Raw genomic sequence first — 20,173 nt, forward strand, 5'->3', positions numbered from 1 at the left:
AGAGATTTAAAGAAGGGGAATATCTTATATGATAAAATAAAACCAAAATGTTTATATGACATTAATTGTTAAGAAAATTGATTTTAAGTTTTGAAATATTTTAAGATATGTATTCGGTGTACAAATAAGTATCCGCCGTTTTAAAAAAGATGATGCTACTCAAGGTTTAGATTAAAGTTGACAAATAAAGTAAGTTTCGTCATTTAGTAACAACATTATCTTGAAGTATATTGACTTCGTATCAGCATCATATCATTTTTTGTGTCTGAAAATGTTTAAATTTGTTTCAAATAAGCATCATTTGCGTGAACTTTTAATTTACTTCTTCAATTTAAAAAAATCTGAAGCTGAAGCACATCGATTGTTTGAAGAAGCATATGATAAGACTATTTTAAATGAGAGAACTTGTCGTGAGTGGTTTCAAAAGTTTAAAGACGGCAACTTTAACGTAGAAGACAAAGATCGCAGTGGAAAGCCGAAAACGTACAAAAACATGGGTGTTGTCTATTATGAGTTGCTCAATCCAAGCAAAACAATTACTGCAATCCTCTATTAAATACATTAATGAGACTGAGCCGAGCTCTGAAGGAAAAAAGCACTAATTACTACTCCAGTCATGACAAAATTATTCTCCTCCATAATAATGCTCGTCCGCATATTGTTGTTCCGGTTAAAAACTATTTAAAAACACCTGATTAGAAGTGTTACTCCATCCGCTGTATTCACCAGACATTGAGCTGTCCGACTATCATTTATTTTGATCGATGTTACATGGCTGTCTGTCTGAACAGAGCTTTATATCATATGAATATACTATAAATTGGGTTGATTTGTGGATAACCTCAAAAGATGAAGAGTTCTTTAGATGTAATATCCGAATACTACCTGAAAGATGGAAAAAAATAGTTGTTTGTAATGGACAATACTTCGAATAAATGCAATATATCGTTCTGTTACAATAAATTCTTAATTTTTGATTAAAAAAAACGGCAGAAACTTATTTGTACATCTAATATTATTTCTAATAATTATCCTTTTGCCAGTTAACGATGATAAGCATTGATGTTAATATTATTCAAGTAAGTTTCTCAAAGATCATAGTGTATCATACGGTAACAGTAAGCTTTTATTATTTCTAAATTAACATAAATTTATGGTAAAATATTCTATTTAAGTATACATCAATATGTTACTTGATTCACGAGTTAAAGAAAACCATAGGATTTTGCGTTTTGTATTTCTTTTTTCATTAAAGTGATTCTTAGGACTGTCTGTATAGTTTTAATAATAAAATCATATTTCAAATGTTTATATTATTTTTATTGGTAATAAATAATTAACTTTTTGTCTAATTTTTACAATATTTTATATAAAATATTATATAGTTCTCATCTAATCTGCTGCCATTTACATTTTATATACATTATAGTTAAACTATTTGTCTAATAATACATTTCATATAAAATATCATATAATTCTCATTACATTTTTATAATTAGATATTTAAAAATATAGTAATTTTAAAAGTTATTGGTCGTTGGAATTGTAAGGTAAGATTTTTTATAAATATATTTGTTTTTTTTGTAAGAAAAGTATTTCTGAGAAAACGCTAATCCCAAAGTTTGAAGACATTGGATTCTTTTTCTTGACTATTAATATTAGTTTTTATTCATCATTGTATGATAACAATTATTTCATAATCAAATTTAAAGTATAAAATTGCTATATTGTCGTAACGATGCTTGTTATGACCAAAAGATTCTTCAATGAAAATTCCTCTAATCATTAATTGTATGCTATGAAGTGGAGAATAAAGGATTAGGTTAAGGTGTAAAATAAAACACGTGATTGAGCCAAACAAAGAAACAATGCCTTTTTTATTGGCTCGTCAGGGAAAAGCCTTGCGGCATAAAAACCCTGGATGTGATTTAATTATAAAAATGAGAATCGACCACGTGGTATTACCACGCGGGAAAATACCGTCAATATAAAATGTATATAATGGAAAGATCTCACCTCTCGCTCGCTTCGCTTACGTTCCTTAACTAATTTAACTTAATTCCTTTGATTTCGATATATATTCACAGGCTTCCGATAATGGAATGCAAGAATGTCCTTTTGTACTGGCCCAGCAGGGCGTACGCACTGGGTTGAGAAGTGGGGAGGCGAGAGGTGGGGGTAACTAGAGGGGCGCTTCGGTAGTTACTAGTAGTTGATCGATGCTCACAATGAGTATCGATCTAGAGTTTTAATCGATGGAGGTGGACGCGCGCGAATTTTGAATACTGCTAATTACCGTATGATCCTTTCGGATCGTACAATGCTTTTTTTTGCATCTTGATCAGTTAAGAAACGTAAAATGTGTTTTTCTTAATATGTAAATATTTGAAACTTGCTTACAAGATTTCTTTCACAAATTCTATCCGATTGTCTTAACATTTTGGCGTAATCTTCTAAAATATAAATTGTTTAAATTATTTTTATAATGTTTAAAATTTCGTTTTTTTATTGATTGTCATGTAATCATATTTTTTAAAAATATGGATATATTTTTTTTTTATATAGCTGTTATTTTTGCAAAAACTTGATATGTCAGAAAACGGTTAAATACAACCAATGTTTGTCATAAATTTATAGTTGCAAAATTTTCTTTTTTTTTGTCGAAATAATAGCCATTTTGTAAAAACGTGAATATACCAAATTTGTCCTAAACAAAAAGAAATATTTATTTTTAAAAATAGTTTGTACGTCGAATTTAGATTTTTTAACGATATTAGATATTTAAAAAATTTGTTTATTGAAGATATTGTATACCTACATTATTTTTCTACAGATGATTAGTTCTAATCCATCTTGAAGTTCTCTGAGTATAGGTGCAGCCAAGATGTTTCATATAATTTCTTATAGTTGAGTCGTTAACTCTTAAAGCATCCGCATAATGACAAGTTGTCCATAATGGAAATTTTTTTACTAATGTCATTAAAAATGGCAAATGTGAATTACAATTGATTGGGATTGTTTTTTCAGTCTCATAATAAGATCTCTCCAATTGAAATTTCTCAAACCAATAATGAACTGTCACTAAACATACATTGGGAAAATCAAAATAATCTAACGACATAATTTCATTTGCGGTATCGTTAACGTTCATATTACTTTTAAAATATTTCCGTAACATTTCCAGCATTTCTTCAAAATGAAGACACATTTTCGAAGGTGTTTGACAAGAAACGTAAAACTTTTAATGTATGAAATATAAAATTAACACTTTACATGAACGTTTAGGTATACTTTTATGTAAATCTCGTCAAATGTGATTGCTATCATAAACGACTTTGAAATATTACAGAATAAATAATTACAGAAAAAATATTTGTATGTATATAATCTAATAGGACGAATCATTATTAATAATACTAATTTAAATTTCTTAATATACATATAAACAATAATATTGTTCGTAAAACTGTAAGATACTATGGTTAGTGGTGAAATTATATGATGGGTTGATTGGAGGGAATCAACTGGAAGAGTAATGATAATATGTGAAAACATATGTCAAAAAATGGATACAATATTCAAATATATAAAATTTTATTTACTTGAATTAATAACATTTTTGTTGAATGATACATAAATTTAAAATACAATATTACCTAATTATATGTTATTTAAATATTTGGAAATTTCAAAATATAAAAAAGTTTTTCTTCTTCGAAATTCGATGGAAATATATTGTTATAATTTATTATAATTTTTTTATAATATAAGTAACAATTTGTATTGTTTAAATTGAAATTTTTCTTTTCTTATTATCACAAAATTCATTGCATTACTAGGAACATTATTTTTTATATACAAAATTATTATTATTTAATCGTTAAGAATACGTTCTAGAATAAATATTATAAGAATAATTTTCAGAGTTTGGTATTATACTAAAAACTTGGTGGTTTCGTTATATTAAAAATTATCACTTACACATGAAGTCATATTTGTATGGTACGTTATCCTTATAAATGACATATATATGGATATTATGTTTCCTTTTATATTAAAATTGTTCTATGGAAAAAAGAAAATCAAAATCTTTTTCATGTACATTTATTGTTTCTCAATTCATTCAGATTCTTTGATTTGTTTTCGATATAAAATAAATAAAATAAAAAGTCAAAAACTTAAATGATTTTTTTTCAGTTGAAAATATTTGTCCCAAAAGTGATTGAGATCATCTCTCAAAATGTTGATTCGTCTGTTGAGATTACCAAATTTTCTAAATTCAATTATAAAACCCTTATCCATAATAATTAATTTTTTCAAAAATTGTTTCTTCTTGTTATGCCAATGACATAATTCATACATAGAATTATATTTCACGAAATGGTATCTGTATCCATTTTTTATCGATTCGGGTGTATCCTAATTTATGAAGTTTGTCAAGTATGATATTATTAGTTCTTTTAAAAACAACTGCTATATTTTGAAGACTCAAATATGGATATGTGTCAATAAAATTCTTAAGAATGTTTAAATCTAAATCGAGTTTATTGACTCTTGAAAACGTTTCTTCAAAATAAAAATCATTTTCACTGAATTTGTCAAACCAAAATTCAACTATACAAACACATATCTCATACGATTTATAAAGATCAAGAATTTCTCTAGTAGTAGAGCTAACACTACAACCTCTTTTAAATAAAGGCCAAATTCTGAGCATGGAGATTTCCATGTTTGAAGTAATCGAAAACTAATCAATGCGATCGAATCGCGATGTGCAAATATACAAATAACTTATTATAAAAATGTTTAAATAATGTTACGTATGAGCTTTCATACAATTTCGTCGTATTTACTTGTTATCTTATTGCTAGATGACCCTGAAATATTAGAAATTGAAATAAATACGATATCTCTTACTGTTGTGTGTGTATGTTTTCATTATACAAATCAGTAATAATAATATTGATTATAATTTCTTAATTTAAATAAATAATTATACTTTTCTGTAAAATTATGGGATTCTATAATTAATGGTGAATTTTTATAAAGGGTGAACTAGAAATCATGAGGAGATTTGACAAATAGAAATCTTATATGATAAAATAAGATCAAAATGTTTATATTACGTTAATTTGTATGAAAATTAATTCTTAGTTTTGAAAAATTTAAGGTGAAGTATTACTCTTATCATTTATCCTTTTGCCAGCTAGTGATGATAAGCAATAATGTCAATGTTATTCCTGTAAGTTTCTTAAAGACATATATATATTATCTATCTTTCTGTATAAAAATTCAGTGTCACATTATTGGTTTCCATTGAACTTCGAAACTACACAGCCGAACTTTATGAAATTTTGTTTATTTTGCGAGTTTTTTTACAACTTACTATATAGGATAATTTGTATCGCGATTATTATTTTTTTTTATTGCTCATTTAAGAATTTATTATTTAACTCTTTGAACTCGATTTTTATTCAAATAATTTTTATTATATATAATTTTTAATTTATTTTTATAATTTATTTTATATAATTTTGACGAATCAGAGTCAGATAATAAATAAAATAATAATGAATAAATATAAACTACTGAGAAATATGTTGCGATAATAAATTATTAGGTATATTCAGGTCATACGTTTTTTCAGATTTGCATATGACATAACTAATTTTGCTTTTTATATTTTTTCGAATATTATTATTTTATGTATTCCATTTTAATTGTGATATTATTTTGTGTATTGTTATTTATATATTATATATTATATATATTAAAAATTTTATGTTTTTTTATGCCTAATTTGTAACCCAGGAAATTATTAGTGAATATAGATTTGACTGTTATTAAAAAGTTTAGAATTCTATTAAATAATGCTTTATAATAAAGCCACATATTCTAGTATATATATATTCAAGTGTACATTAATATGTTACTTGCTTCAAGATAAAAATAATCATAAGATACATTAAATGCACATATGAATAGAATATATTTAAAATAATTTATTATTTAATTTTAATATTACGTTAACATGCAAAAATTTAGAAGTTATATTAAATTTTGCAAGTATTTGTACTTTGGTATTCAAAGAAAATGATTTTTTATTTATTTACAATTAGTAGTTCATAATAAAATTATTTTAGAAGAAATTTTACCTTTAAAGTTCAATACAATTATTTCCTTTTTTTTTTCAAATCTATATCATTATTTTATATCAACCCTTAGCAGTACGAACACTTCAAAGTCTTATGAGCGTTTCATAGGGCCGAGCCGCTTGTCGAGATAATCGTTTGAATTTGCATCGCATAATTCTGCCTTGTCATAGCAGTCAAAGATGCCAAATTCTTAACATGTGGATACACCGATAAATTCTCAAAAGGATTAATAATAATAATGTCTATTATTTCATTAACTTTTTATAAATAGAAATTTAAATTTTTTAGATAATTAGCTGCATCAATAACCGCATTGTTTTTACAAGGGACGCATATATGTGTTTTCTGACTCTAGCAGTTGATTTCGCTAAATGCGTATATCATTTGATCTATCTGACACGGTAGTTTTTAAAGATTTCTAATCAATACTTTCTGTATAAAAATATACATAAATTAGAAGCTTTCTAAAATTGTAAAGAAAAATTGTTCAAAGTCAAGAGAATAAATTAGAACGTAAGAGTTTGCATTATCGTTCAATGAAATTTATAAATAAAGTAAACTTCTTATCTCAAAAACTATGCTTTTTAAAAGTACTAACACATATGCATAGATTCGGTAATTTTAAATATTCAAATTATTCCATATGAAATAAAAGTCGAAACTTTCTTTGCAAACATTCAATGTTTGTTCAATTTGTTTTTTGTTTGAAAAAACTTACTCCTTATATCATACTAATAAAAAAAAATAAATAAATAAATATACTTTTTTTTACATTAGATTGTTTCCAAAGAGTCCAATCATTTGCAATATTATGATTCTTACTGTCATATTGTGATTACAATTTTTCCTAATTGGAATAATAACATCTAATCCGTCAGAATTAATCGTTTAAAAAAGTGTTCTTTATTCTTTTGCGTAATATAAGTTACAAACCACACATGATAATCTGATTATGGAGAATATTATTTTTTTGACACATTATTATTGGCTAGATGATTTGTAATTGTTATTGAAAAAAATCAACTTCTATCAAATAGTCGTGCATTTTAAATTCGTTTACTTTTAAAGCATCCATAAATTTACGAGTTGTCCAGGATGGATACTTTTCTGTTAAAGTTTTCAAAATTTCTAAAGTAGTTTTTTGAGAATGTAATGCTTTAGTAAATAATATACGTTCGAAATCAGCTTCATTTGTTTTTAAGTTCTCAAACACATAGTCAATTATCGCAATACATACATCAGCAAACTCAAAATGTTCTCGAACACATTCTATAGTTTGTTGGATACTTTTCTTGGCCATAAAAGAAACATAAACTTTATGCAGTATTATTGAAAATGCAGTATTCATATTAAAAAACGTATGATAGGTTTTGCGAACAACTTTTCACTTCGAACTAATCAAGATTTTTAAATATTACGTTTATTTACTCTAGGATTGTTTAATTCTGTTTTTATATTATCTTTGTTGTACTTGGTAACGATCCTTTATGACATTGAGATATAAGAAATCATAATAAGTACGATAATTCATATTATTATGTTAAACGTTGCTTGATATGATGAAAAATTATTCATTTAATCGTTAATTATAATAAAATATATTTAACTATATAAATATAGCATTATTAAATAAAACTAAGATTCTATCAAAAGTTGTCGAATATTATAAAATTTCGATTTGACAGTTTTAATATTATTGGACCACACAAAAGGCGTTGTTTTTGAAATAAATAAGACAAAATTATGACATTACATTTATTTTGAATACAATTGATTATGAAATTTGAACAATTTAAAATATAAAATAGCAGTTACTTAGTTTTATTGTTTGTTTATGTTTTATAAATTTGATAAATATTATTGTCAACTTTCTTCTGCGAGTTTAAAATTACTATATTGAATTTTTTTAAAACGTAAGTTCGTTATAGGAATTATGACTATTTTGGGAAAAAGATGATATTTTTTAAAAAGATCCAGTACTTTTGTGTTTGTTAAAATGTTGATTATGTAAAAAATTTTTGATGTATTACAAAATGAATTGTTATTTGATAAATCTGAATCCAAAATATTACTAGAATCAAACAAACAAAATAAATTTTAGTAGACTATATTTAGAGCTTTACTTATCTTTTTAATTAATTTAATAAATAGTTCTCTTACCTTAACATATTCTGATAATCAAATTTTCACAGTTGTTAACAAAAATGTATTTCATTATAGGTCGAAAATTTTCCGGAGTTTTGTTTTATTCTAAAGTTGGAAGCTTTCGTTCTTTTTGAAATAAAAACTTAATAAGAAAATTATATTCATTTGTCAAATTATATCTTTTAAAATATATTAATCTCCTATACGTATATGATTAGTCATTTTTATTACTATGTTTTTATGTGGAATGCTTATTATTAGCGAAGTCAAAAATTAAAAAAGAAAGTATGTTAATTTTATTCTTTTTTTAAGTTTAGGATCATCTGCAATATTATTGTCCTTTGGAGATAACAAATTAGATTTAAATAATAAAATCTTATTCAAAGAATATAATTCCTTAATTGTATGTTATTTTATGTTTTGTTTAAGATACAAATCACACATTGGAATATAATAAAGGAAATTTTTTTTATTCATTCTTACACCATTTTTCTCCGTTATGGGTATACCCAAGTTCTCTAATATAGTCGCGTACTTTCATTTCGCTTGTTTTTAAAGCATCTATAAAATAGTGTATTGGCCACGTTGGATAATCTTCTAACAAAGCTTTTAGAAATTGTAACATATTTCTTTTCGATCTCGGATTTTCAGCTACTGTACGTTCTACATGGTCTGCACTCGATCGTAATTTTCTAGTAAAATATAAAATTGTGGCTGCACATACCTCCTGAACTTCATAGTCACATTCAAGGGCAGCAAGAATTTCTTCAGGCTTTTTTTAGCTGCACAAGCATAATAAATTGTATTCACAATTTCTATAAATTTAGACATGTTGAATGAGAGTTACTTAACAGATTTTATAATTTTTAATGCGAACAAAGTTTTCGGTTTAGTAATATTATAAACTTTAGTAATGTAAGACTGTCTATCACTGCTTTTATGTCATTAACGTTGTATTTGCTTGCGATCGTAGATAACATTGAAATGTCAAAAATTAAAATAAGTTCAATAAGGCCTAATTCTTGTTTTGTTATGATTTTATGTGATTGGTTATTCTTAATAAAGTCATATATACAATCATATATATAAATATAATATTATTTCAGGAAACTAATATTCTTTCGATAATTATAGTATAATATAAAATTTCGGTCTATGTGTTTTAGTATTACAGAACAGGGGATTATATTTAAAAAAAAAAAGAAAAAAAACACTTTTTATATTATGCGTATTATACATATGCGTAAAATCGTTAATTTTGAATATTCAAATTTTTCCATATGAAATAAAAGTCGAAACTTTCTTTGCAAACATTCAATGTTTGTTCAATTTGTTTTTTGTTTGAAAAAACTTACTCCTTATATCATACTAATAAAAAAAAATAAATAAATAAATATACTTTTTTTTACATTAGATTGTTTCCAAAGAGTCCAATCATTTGCAATATTATGATTCTTACTGTCATATTGTGATTACAATTTTTCCTAATTGGAATAATAACATCTAATCCGTCAGAATTAATCGTTTAAAAAAGTGTTCTTTATTCTTTTGCGTAATATAAGTTACAAACCACACATGATAATCTGATTATGGAGAATATTATTTTTTTGACACATTATTATTGGCTAGATGATTTGTAATTGTTATTGAAAAAATCAACTTCTATCAAGTAGTCGTGCATTTTAAATTCGTTTACTTTTAAAGCATCCATAAATTTACGAGTTGTCCAGGATGGATACTTTTCTGTTAAAGTTTTCAAAATTTCTAAAGTAGTTTTTTGAGAATGTAATGCTTTAGTAAATAATATACGTTCGAAATCAGCTTCATTTGTTTTTAAGTTCTCAAACACATAGTCAATTATCGCAATACATACATCAGCAAACTCAAAATGTTCTCGAACACATTCTATAGTTTGTTGGATACTTTTCTTGGCCATAAAAGAAACATAAACTTTATGCAGTATTATTGAAAATGCAGTATTCATATTAAAAAACGTATGATAGGTTTTGCGAACAACTTTTCACTTCGAACTAATCAAGATTTTTAAATATTACGTTTATTTACTCTAGGATTGTTTAATTCTGTTTTTATATTATCTTTGTTGTACTTGGTAACGATCCTTTATGACATTGAGATATAAGAAATCATAATAAGTACGATAATTCATATTATTATGTTAAACGTTGCTTGATATGATGAAAAATTATTCATTTAATCGTTAATTATAATAAAATATATTTAACTATATAAATATAGCATTATTAAATAAAACTAAGATTCTATCAAAAGTTGTCGAATATTATAAAATTTCGATTTGACAGTTTTAATATTATTGGACCACACAAAAGGCGTTGTTTTTGAAATAAATAAGACAAAATTATGACATTACATTTATTTTGAATACAATTGATTATGAAATTTGAACAATTTAAAATATAAAATAGCAGTTACTTAGTTTTATTGTTTGTTTATGTTTTATAAATTTGATAAATATTATTGTCAACTTTCTTCTGCGAGTTTAAAATTACTATATTGAATTTTTTTAAAACGTAAGTTCGTTATAGGAATTATGACTATTTTGGGAAAAAGATGATATTTTTTAAAAAGATCCAGTACTTTTGTGTTTGTTAAAATGTTGATTATGTAAAAAATTTTTGATGTATTACAAAATGAATTGTTATTTGATAAATCTGAATCCAAAATATTACTAGAATCAAACAAACAAAATAAATTTTAGTAGACTATATTTAGAGCTTTACTTATCTTTTTAATTAATTTAATAAATAGTTCTCTTACCTTAACATATTCTGATAATCAAATTTTCACAGTTGTTAACGATAAATGTGATTCATTATAGGTTGAAAATTTTCCAGAGTTTTGTTTTATTCTAAAGTTTAAAGCTTGCGTTTCTGATGCAATAAAAACTTATTATTTATATTTTTTATATTATTAGTTATATTCATTTGTAAAACTATATCTTTTAAAATATATAAATTTTGTATGCGTAGAAGCTTAGTTTTTTTTATTACTATGTTTTTGTGTGGGATGCTCATTATTAGCGAAGTCAAAAATTGAAAAAAATGTGTGTTAATTTTATTCTTTTGTTAAGTTTAGTATCATCTGCAATATTATTGTTATTTGTAGATAACAAATTAGATTTAAATAATAAAATCTCATCCAAAGAATATAATTCCTTAATTGTATGTTATTTTATGTTTAGTTTAAGATACAAATCACATATTGGAATATAATAAAGGTGATTTTTTTCTATTCTTTCTTACACCATTTTTCTCCGTTATGGGCATACCCAAGTTCTCTCATATAGTCGCATACTTTCTTTTCGCTTTTTTTAAAGCATCTGTAAAATAGTATAACGGCCACGTTGGATATTCATCTACCAAACCTTTTAGAAATTGTAACATATTTAGTTTCGACTTTGGGTTGTGAGGTATTCCACGTTCTATATGGTCTGCACCCGATCGTACTTTTCTAGTAAAATATAAAATTGTGGCTACACATACCTCCTTAACTTCATAGTCATTTTCAAGGGCAGCAAGAATTTTTTCAGGCCTTATTTTAACTGCATTAGCAAAATAAATTCCATTTATATTTTCGTTAAATTCAGGCATGTTGAGAGAGAGTTGCTTAACAGATTATATAACTTTTAAATGACAACGAAGTTTTCGATTTAGTAATATTTTAAACTTAAATACTGTAATACTGTTTAACTTTGCTTTTATATCCTTCCCGTCGTATTTGGTTGCGTTCTTAAATGACTTTGAAGTGTCAAAAATTAAATCAAGTTCTATCAAACCTAATAATTACTTTGTTAGGATTAAATATGATAGAGTATTCTTAATACAGTCATATACAGAGTTATGTATAGATTGGGTTTGAAACTAAGTAATTGCCGACTTTAGTTATAGATGTCTCTCACTCCCATTTTTATGTAGGGACCCTATAGGAGGGACGCGCCGTATATATTGCTGGGGGACAGGAACTAGTGTAGTCATGTGATTGCGCACGAATGATTCAAACATTTTAAATAGTATAAAAGTTGTATATAGTAATAGTGAATAGTGTAGGGGTAGAGTGGCTTATTAGTTGGAAAAAATTAAGAAATAATGAATTGCATCAAATACAGAAAAAAATGAACTATATTTAATGATAATTAAAAATTTATATTAAAATAGAATAGGTTACACAATACATTATTATAATCTAAATAAGAAAGATTCAATTACCTTTGATTTAATAAAAGGCATTACAGTATTTTGAAATTTCAAAGCAACTTGTGGGAATTTATACAATTTTGATAAATATAATTATCTACTACATATACTATAATTACAATTATTTTAATCATTCGTACAATTTGTTTTTAATTTCCAATATTAATAAATCAGCTAGAATTCCAGGGTATTATATCTTTATAAAATGGCATCAACATCAATTCCCAAATTTCGATAATTGTAATAAAAACTTCTTTCTGGAAATATTTTTCTAGAAAAATAAAAAAATTGTATATAATATTTGAATGATTAATATTTTAGTATGAAATATTTTGTTATTATTGTTTTAGATAGTATTTTCGTTAGTTTTAAAATATTAGAACCATGATATTTATACCATGATTATTTATCACAAACAATAAGTCTGTAAACAAACGATAAGTTATAGGTTAGGTTTGTACATTTATACTTGTAATTATTAAATAAGTAAATTAAACTTACACTTATAGAAAACTACTAAAACAAAAAAAAACAACTAAATATAAGTATCACAATAAAAACTATAAGTATTCCAAACTTAAACTAATCACATCCGTTATTTATACATACTAAAGATAAACATGGCTGCGCTTTGCATCGGAAGCTGTCCCCCCAAATTTTCAGCCAATAGCAACCCCAGCAATATGTATGACGCGACCCTTCTAAAGGGTCTCTATGTTTATGATATCCGTAAATGCTTCTTCTTCTTCTTCTTCTTCTTCACGGAAGATAGATACCAGGAGTAGAAACTTAATGTTGAATGAATGGTATCAATTTAGGGGACAAGATATTTTGCCGGTAGGGCGCGCTTCTGTTAACAGAGTACTCGTTTAAATACTTACTTGTTGCTATTGACAGCTCTGAAAACAAATATTTTAAGAAACGTAGAATTAATATTATTTAAAAACTACACAAATGTAATAATCAATCATTTGTTAACATAAAATTTTTAATATTATTTTGAGACTACTCACTTTTGGTGATTTGAATAAAGCCACTTTTCCTACATTCTCACTTGCCTTTCGGCCACTAAGGCAACCATAAACGGTGCAACACTTTCCCATTTTTTAATAAAAATAATTCTAAAAAAAAATTAATATCTTATATTTAATTTAATTTATTTTTACATTTACGAGCCAGGTTAATCAGTCCGTATTTAGTGTAATAATAATAATAGTATCGGTACGTTCTGAATACTTGCGCTGCCAGTGGCAAAAAAGAGAACTATGATCTAGGTCAAGAATTAAGTACCACAAATAATGTGAAAAATCCTATATCGTTCGGACACCTGGTATCTATCCTCCGTGTTCTTCTTATATATGTCAGCTGTCCTAACCTAACCATGTTCATTGCGTAGATATTTTTATACCAATATTAAAAAAAAATCTTTTATTTCATAGAGCAAATCGGCAATAAATTAGTTACCAATCCAATAAATATAATGTTATCTCGGTAAACTAAGATTTTATCGAAAGTGGTCTGAAGTATTATAATAGCTAGATCTGACAGTTTTTATTTTATTAGATAAAAGGTGTAATTTTTAAAATAAATCAGACAAAATTTTGATGTTAGATTTATTTTGAATGCAATTGATTATGAAATTTGAACAATACATAATATTGAATAGCAGTTACATTGATTTATTGTTTTTTTATGTTTTAGAAATCAGATAAATGTTATTGTCAATATTTTTGTTTTAAGTTTAAAAAATAAACAAAATAAATTGTAATAGAGTATATTTAAAGCTTTACTATTTTTTTTGAATAATTATAATTAATAATTCTTTTTCCTTAACATATTAAGAGAATCAAATGTATACAGTTTTTAACGAAAAATGTATTTCACTATTGGTTGAAAGTTTTCCAGAGTCTTCTTTTTTTCTAAAGCTTGGAGCTTGCGTTTGTTATGCAATAAAAACTTATTATGTATATTATTTATATTATTAGTTATATCCATTTGTCAATTTATATCTTTTAAAAGATACTAATCTGATATGCGTATACGGTTAGGTATTTTTAATACTATGTTGTTGTGTGGGATGCTTATTATTAGCAAAGTCAAAAATTGAAAAAAATGTATGTAAATTTTAGTCTTCTTTTCAAGTTTAAGTCCATCTGCTATATTATTGTCTTTTAGGGATAGCGAATTAGAATGATTATAAAAATTTCTCATCCAAAGAATATAATTCCATAATTGTATGTTATCTTATGTTTTGTTTAAGATACAAATCACACATGGGAATATAATAAGGAAGATTATTTTTCTATTCATTCTTAAACCATATTTCTCCTGTGTAGAAATACCCCATTTCGTTCAAATAATCGCGTACTTTCGTTTCGCTTAGTTTTAAAGCATCTACAAAATAATCTATCGGCCACGAGGGATTTTTTGTTACCAAAAAAAGTAAAAAATGTAAAATAAATTTCCTATACTTCAGGCTGTCAACCAATGCACGATGGAAACGGTTTTGATTCCGTTCTAATTTCATAGTACAATATAAAATTGTGTCTTCACATACCTCCTTATGTAGATAGTCAGATTGAACAAGAATCATAATTTCTTTATGGCTTAAGTAATTTGCACGAGCAGAATAAATTATATGTACAATTTCTCTTAATCTAGACATGTTGAAAGAGAGTTGCTTAACAGATTATATTACTTTTAAATGACAACAAACTGTTTCGATTTGGTAATATTTCAAACATAATGCTGTTAGACTGTTAAACTTTGCCTTTATATCCTTCCCGTCATATTTGGTTGCGATCTTATATGACTTTGAAATGTCAAAAAAAAGTTCTATCTAATCTAATAGTTATTTTGTTATGATTAAATGTGAAAGGTTATTCTTTATACAGTCATATATTGAATCATATACATAAATATAATGTTATCTCGGAAAACTAATAATCTATCGATAATTGTTGTATAATATGAAACTTCCATCGATGTGTTTTAGTACTACAGTACAGGAGGTTATTCATATAAGAAAAGAACGAATTTTAATATGACTTTTATTTTGAGGAAAATCCATTTCGAAATTTTGACAAATCAAAGTATTTAATTACCGGTTTTCTAAACTACTATGCTTAGGCTAACTACTATTGATAGGTGTTGATAATAATATCCTTTTTCAATTGAAATTTATTTTATCTTATTTTTTACGAATAGGTTATTTTTATTATAAAATAACTGTTTTTTTGCAAACAATATTAATATTTTTAGAATGACTTAAAATTAGTTCTTTTATAGTTTTTTGCGTATTTATCTTAGCAAAATTATTTATTTTTTTAGAGTATCCCCAGTGAACACAATTACGTCAAAATGATTTTGCGCGATGTCATGATTTACGTAAGATATAAGGCACATGTAACTCATTATTTCACACTTATTGACGTAAGACTTTTACTTAATAAATATGACGTTAAGCTGACATGACGAAACAAAAGAACAAAAAAGCAACGATGTCACACATATATTGTCTAGTTGTTGCCGAATTTCTTATTAGTAAATGACGTAAAATTTTTTTTCTCTCCGGGATTTGAACTCGGGAACATACGATTACTCGATGGACATTACTACTTGATGGTGATTTGCCTCACTGAGCCATGCGAACTTGTGCTAATTTCCATTATATTACTAATCCATATATAATCCATAAATATTATTAATTATAATTAATAAATAATATTAAATAATAAAATATAACATAAATTAATAATATAAATTATAATTAACACGTTCCGTGCCACGTGTACCAACGGTGGTACAATAACCATTAGACATATTTATTTAATGCACTGAAAATATATACTTATAAGGTGACTTACCGTCACCGTTTTTTTAAATATATATATATTAGGGCGGGTCAAAAAAATCAATTATTTTTTTTTACAAGTACCACCAAAAAATGGGTTTCTAGAAGTCAAAAATTAAAAAAGAAAGTATGTTAATTTTAGTCTTTTTTTAAGTTTAGGATCATCTGCAATATTATTGTCCTTTGGAGGACAATCATATATATATATATGTAAATATAATATTATTTCAGGAAACTAATATTCTTTCGATAATTATAGTATAATATAAAATTTCGGTCTATGTGTTTTAGTATTACAGAACAGGGGATAATATTAAAAAAAAAAAGAAAAAGAAACAATTTTTATATTATGCGTATTACACATATGCGTAAATTCGGTAATTTTGAATATTCAAATTTTTCCATATAAAATAAAAGTAGAAACTTCCTTTGTAAACATTCAATGTTTGTTCAATGTTTGTCATATTGTGATTACAATTTTTCCTAATTGGAATAATAACATCTAATCCGTCAGAATTAATCGTTTAAAAAAATGATGTTTATTGTTTTGCGTAATATAAGTTACAAACCACACATGATAATCTGATTATGGAGAATATTATTTTTTTGACACATTATTATTGGCTAGATGATTTGTAATTGTTATTGAAAAAAATCAACTTCTATCAAGTAGTCGTGCTTTTTAAATTCGTTTACTTTTAAAGCATCCATAAATTTACGAGTTGTCCAGGATGGATACTTTTCTGTTAAAGTTTTCAAAATTTCTAAAGTAGTTTTTTGAGAATGTAATGCTTTAGTAAATAATATACGTTCGAAATCAGCTTCATTTGTTTTTAAGTTCTCAAACACGTAGTCAATTATCGCAATACATACATCAGCAAACTCAAAATGTTCTCGAACACATTCTATAGTTTGTTGGATACTTTTCTTGGCCATAAAAGAAACATAAACTTTATGCAGTATTATTGAAAATGCAGTATTCATATTAAAAAACGTATGATAGGTTTTGCGAACAACTTTTCACTTCGAACTAATCAAGATTTTCAAATATTACGTTTATTTACTCTAGGATTGTTTAATTCTGTTTTTATATTATCTTTGTTGTACTTGGTAACGATCCTTTATGACATTGAGATATAAGAAATCATAATAAGTACGATAATTCATATTATTATGTTAAACGTTGCTTGATATGATGAAAAATTATTCATTTAATCGTTAATTATAATAAAATATATTTAACTATATAAATATAGCATTATTAAATAAAACTAAGATTCTATCAAAAGTTGTCGAATATTATAAAATTTCGATTTGACAGTTTTAATATTATTGGACCACACAAAAGGCGTTGTTTTTGAAATAAATAAGACAAAATTATGACATTACATTTATTTTGAATACAATTGATTATGAAATTTGAACAATTTAAAATATAAAATAGCAGTTACTTAGTTTTATTGTTTGTTTATGTTTTATAAATTTGATAAATATTATTGTCAACTTTCTTCTGCGAGTTTAAAATTACTATATTGAATTTTTTTAAAACGTAAGTTCGTTATAGGAATTATGACTATTTTGGGAAAAAGATGATATTTTTTAAAAAGATCCAGTACTTTTGTGTTTGTTAAAATGTTGATTATGTAAAAAATTTTTGATGTATTACAAAATGAATTGTTATTTGATAAATCTGAATTCAAAATATTACTAGAATCAAACAAACAAAATAAATTTTAGTAGACTATATATATCTTTTTAATTAATTTAATAAATAGTTCTCTTACCTTAACATATTCTGATAATCAAATTTTCACAGTTGTTAACGATAAATGTGATTCATTATAGGTTGAAAATTTTCCAGAGTTTTGTTTTATTCTAAAGTTTAAAGCTTGCGTTTCTTATGCAATAAAAACTTATTATTTATATTATTTATATTATTAGTTATATTCATGTGTCAAACTATATCTTTTAAAATATATTTATTTCATATGCGTAGTAGCTTAGTCATTTTTATTACTATGTTTTTGTGTGGGATGATTATTATTAGCGAAGTCAAAAATTAAAAAAGAAAGTATGTTAATTTTAGTCTTTTTTTAAGTTTAGGATCATCTGTAATATTATTGTTCTTTGAAGATAACAAATTAGATTTAAATAATAAAATTTCTTATCCAAAGAATATAATTCCTTAATTGTATGTTATTTTATGTTTTGTTTAAGATACAAATCATACATTGGAATATAATAAAGGAGATTTTTTTCTATTCTTTCTTACACCATTTTTCTCCGTTGTAGGCATAACCAAGTTCTCTCATATAGTCGCGTACTATCATTTCTTCTATTTTTAAAGCATCTATAAAATAATCCAACGGCCACGATGGATTTCTTTTAACCAAATCATTTAAAAAGTGTAAAATAGTGCTTGTTGACCTCAAGTCGAATGGTCTATCCATTCCAATGTCTACCCCGGCCTGATTCCATGTTAATCTCCTAAGGAAATACGAAAGTGTTTCCAGACATACCTCCTTATATTCATAGTAAGGTTCGATGAGAGCCGCAATTTCTTCAGTGCTTTTTTGCATTGCACTAGCATTATAAATTTTATATACAATTAGTATAAATCTTGACATGTTTAAAGAGCTTAACTTAACAGATTATATAATTTTTAAATGACAACGAAGTTTTCGATTTAGTAATATTTTAAACTTAAGTACTGTAAAACTGTTTAACTTTGCTTTTATATCCTTTCCGTCGAATTTGGTTGCGATCTTATATGACTTTGAAATGTCAAAAATTAAATTAAGTTCTATCAAACCTAATAATTACTTTGTTAGGATTAAATATGATAGGTTATTCTTAATACAGTCATATATAGAATTATATATATATAAATACTAGGAGTGCCCCGGCCACGCGTTGCTGTGGCTAATAAATATATAGATGGATCTGAATCTACGCACATAACATTTGTCTTCTTTTTCTCTTTTTTTCTTAATATTGAACCAACTGCGCATGAACCGTTACATAAGATCACCACTTACTTCACATCATATAATTTTACATTGTCTGAATATAGGCACATAACATTTGTCTTTTTTCTCTTTTTTCTTAATATCCTTTTAAAAGAAAAATAATTATGGTGGGTCACCCTTATCACTCAGGGGTATAAGAAATATACGAAAAACTATTCTCATCCCTACCGAATATACACAAAAAATTTCATAAAAATCGGTCAAGTCGTTTCGGAGAATAAAAATAACAAATACTGTGACAGGGGAATTTTATAGAGATAAGATAATGTTATTTCGGTAAACTAAGATTCTATCAAAAGTTGTCGAATATAATAAAATTTTGATTTGACAGTTTTAATATTATTGGACTACATAAAAGATGTTGTTTTTGAAATAAATAAAACAAAATTTTAATATTACATTTATTTTCAATACAATTGATTGTAAAATTTGAACAATTCAAAATATGAAATAGCAGTTATTTAGATTTATTGTTTGTTTATGTTTTATAAATTTGATAAATATTATTGTCAACTTTCTTCTTCGAGTTTAAAATTACTATATTGAATTTTTTTTAAAACGTAAGTTCGTTATTGGAATTATGACTATTTTGGGAAAAACATGATATTTTAAAAAGATCCAGTAATTTTGTGTTTGTTAAAATGTTGATTATGTAAAAAATTTTTGATATATTACAAAATGAATTGTTATTTGATAAATCTAAATCCAAAGTATTACTAGAATCAAACAAACAAAATAAATTTTAGTAGACTAAATTTA

General features: G+C 25.2%; 2 protein-coding genes and 1 long non-coding RNA gene across 4 annotated transcripts in view; 1 reads left to right on the plus strand and 2 right to left on the minus strand.

Annotated features, from left to right (window-relative positions):
* LOC107064422 (dipeptidase 1) overlaps positions 1–20,173 on the plus strand; it is a 363,750-nt gene that overhangs the window by 50,420 nt on the left and 293,157 nt on the right. The window lies entirely within an intron of this gene.
* On the minus strand, positions 12,441–15,485 carry LOC149031977 (uncharacterized). Its single transcript, XR_016177121.1, has 3 exons — positions 15,090–15,485; positions 13,142–13,653; positions 12,441–12,803 (listed from the first exon to the last, which is right to left on the minus strand). It is a non-coding gene; the product is annotated as an uncharacterized LOC149031977 (long non-coding RNA).
* Positions 17,816–19,717, minus strand: LOC149031978 (uncharacterized). The gene is made up of 3 exons (XM_089174171.1): positions 19,583–19,717; positions 18,170–19,498; positions 17,816–18,092 (listed from the first exon to the last, which is right to left on the minus strand). Exon 2 carries the CDS (start codon positions 19,010–19,012, stop codon positions 18,644–18,646), a length of 369 nt encoding a protein of 122 aa, XP_089030297.1. The 5' UTR covers positions 19,013–19,498; positions 19,583–19,717; the 3' UTR covers positions 17,816–18,092; positions 18,170–18,643.

Source organism: Polistes dominula, unplaced genomic scaffold (assembly GCF_049000335.1).
Source record: "Polistes dominula isolate Pdom_NZ unplaced genomic scaffold, Pdom_raw_medaka contig_482, whole genome shotgun sequence".
NCBI classification, from domain to species: domain Eukaryota; kingdom Metazoa; phylum Arthropoda; class Insecta; order Hymenoptera; family Vespidae; genus Polistes; species Polistes dominula.

Excerpts from the sequence above, each read along its gene's own strand:
- LOC149031978 (XM_089174171.1), bottom strand. The coding sequence starts at position 19,012 with ATGTCAAGATTTATACTAATTGTATATAAAATTTATAATGCTAGTGCA.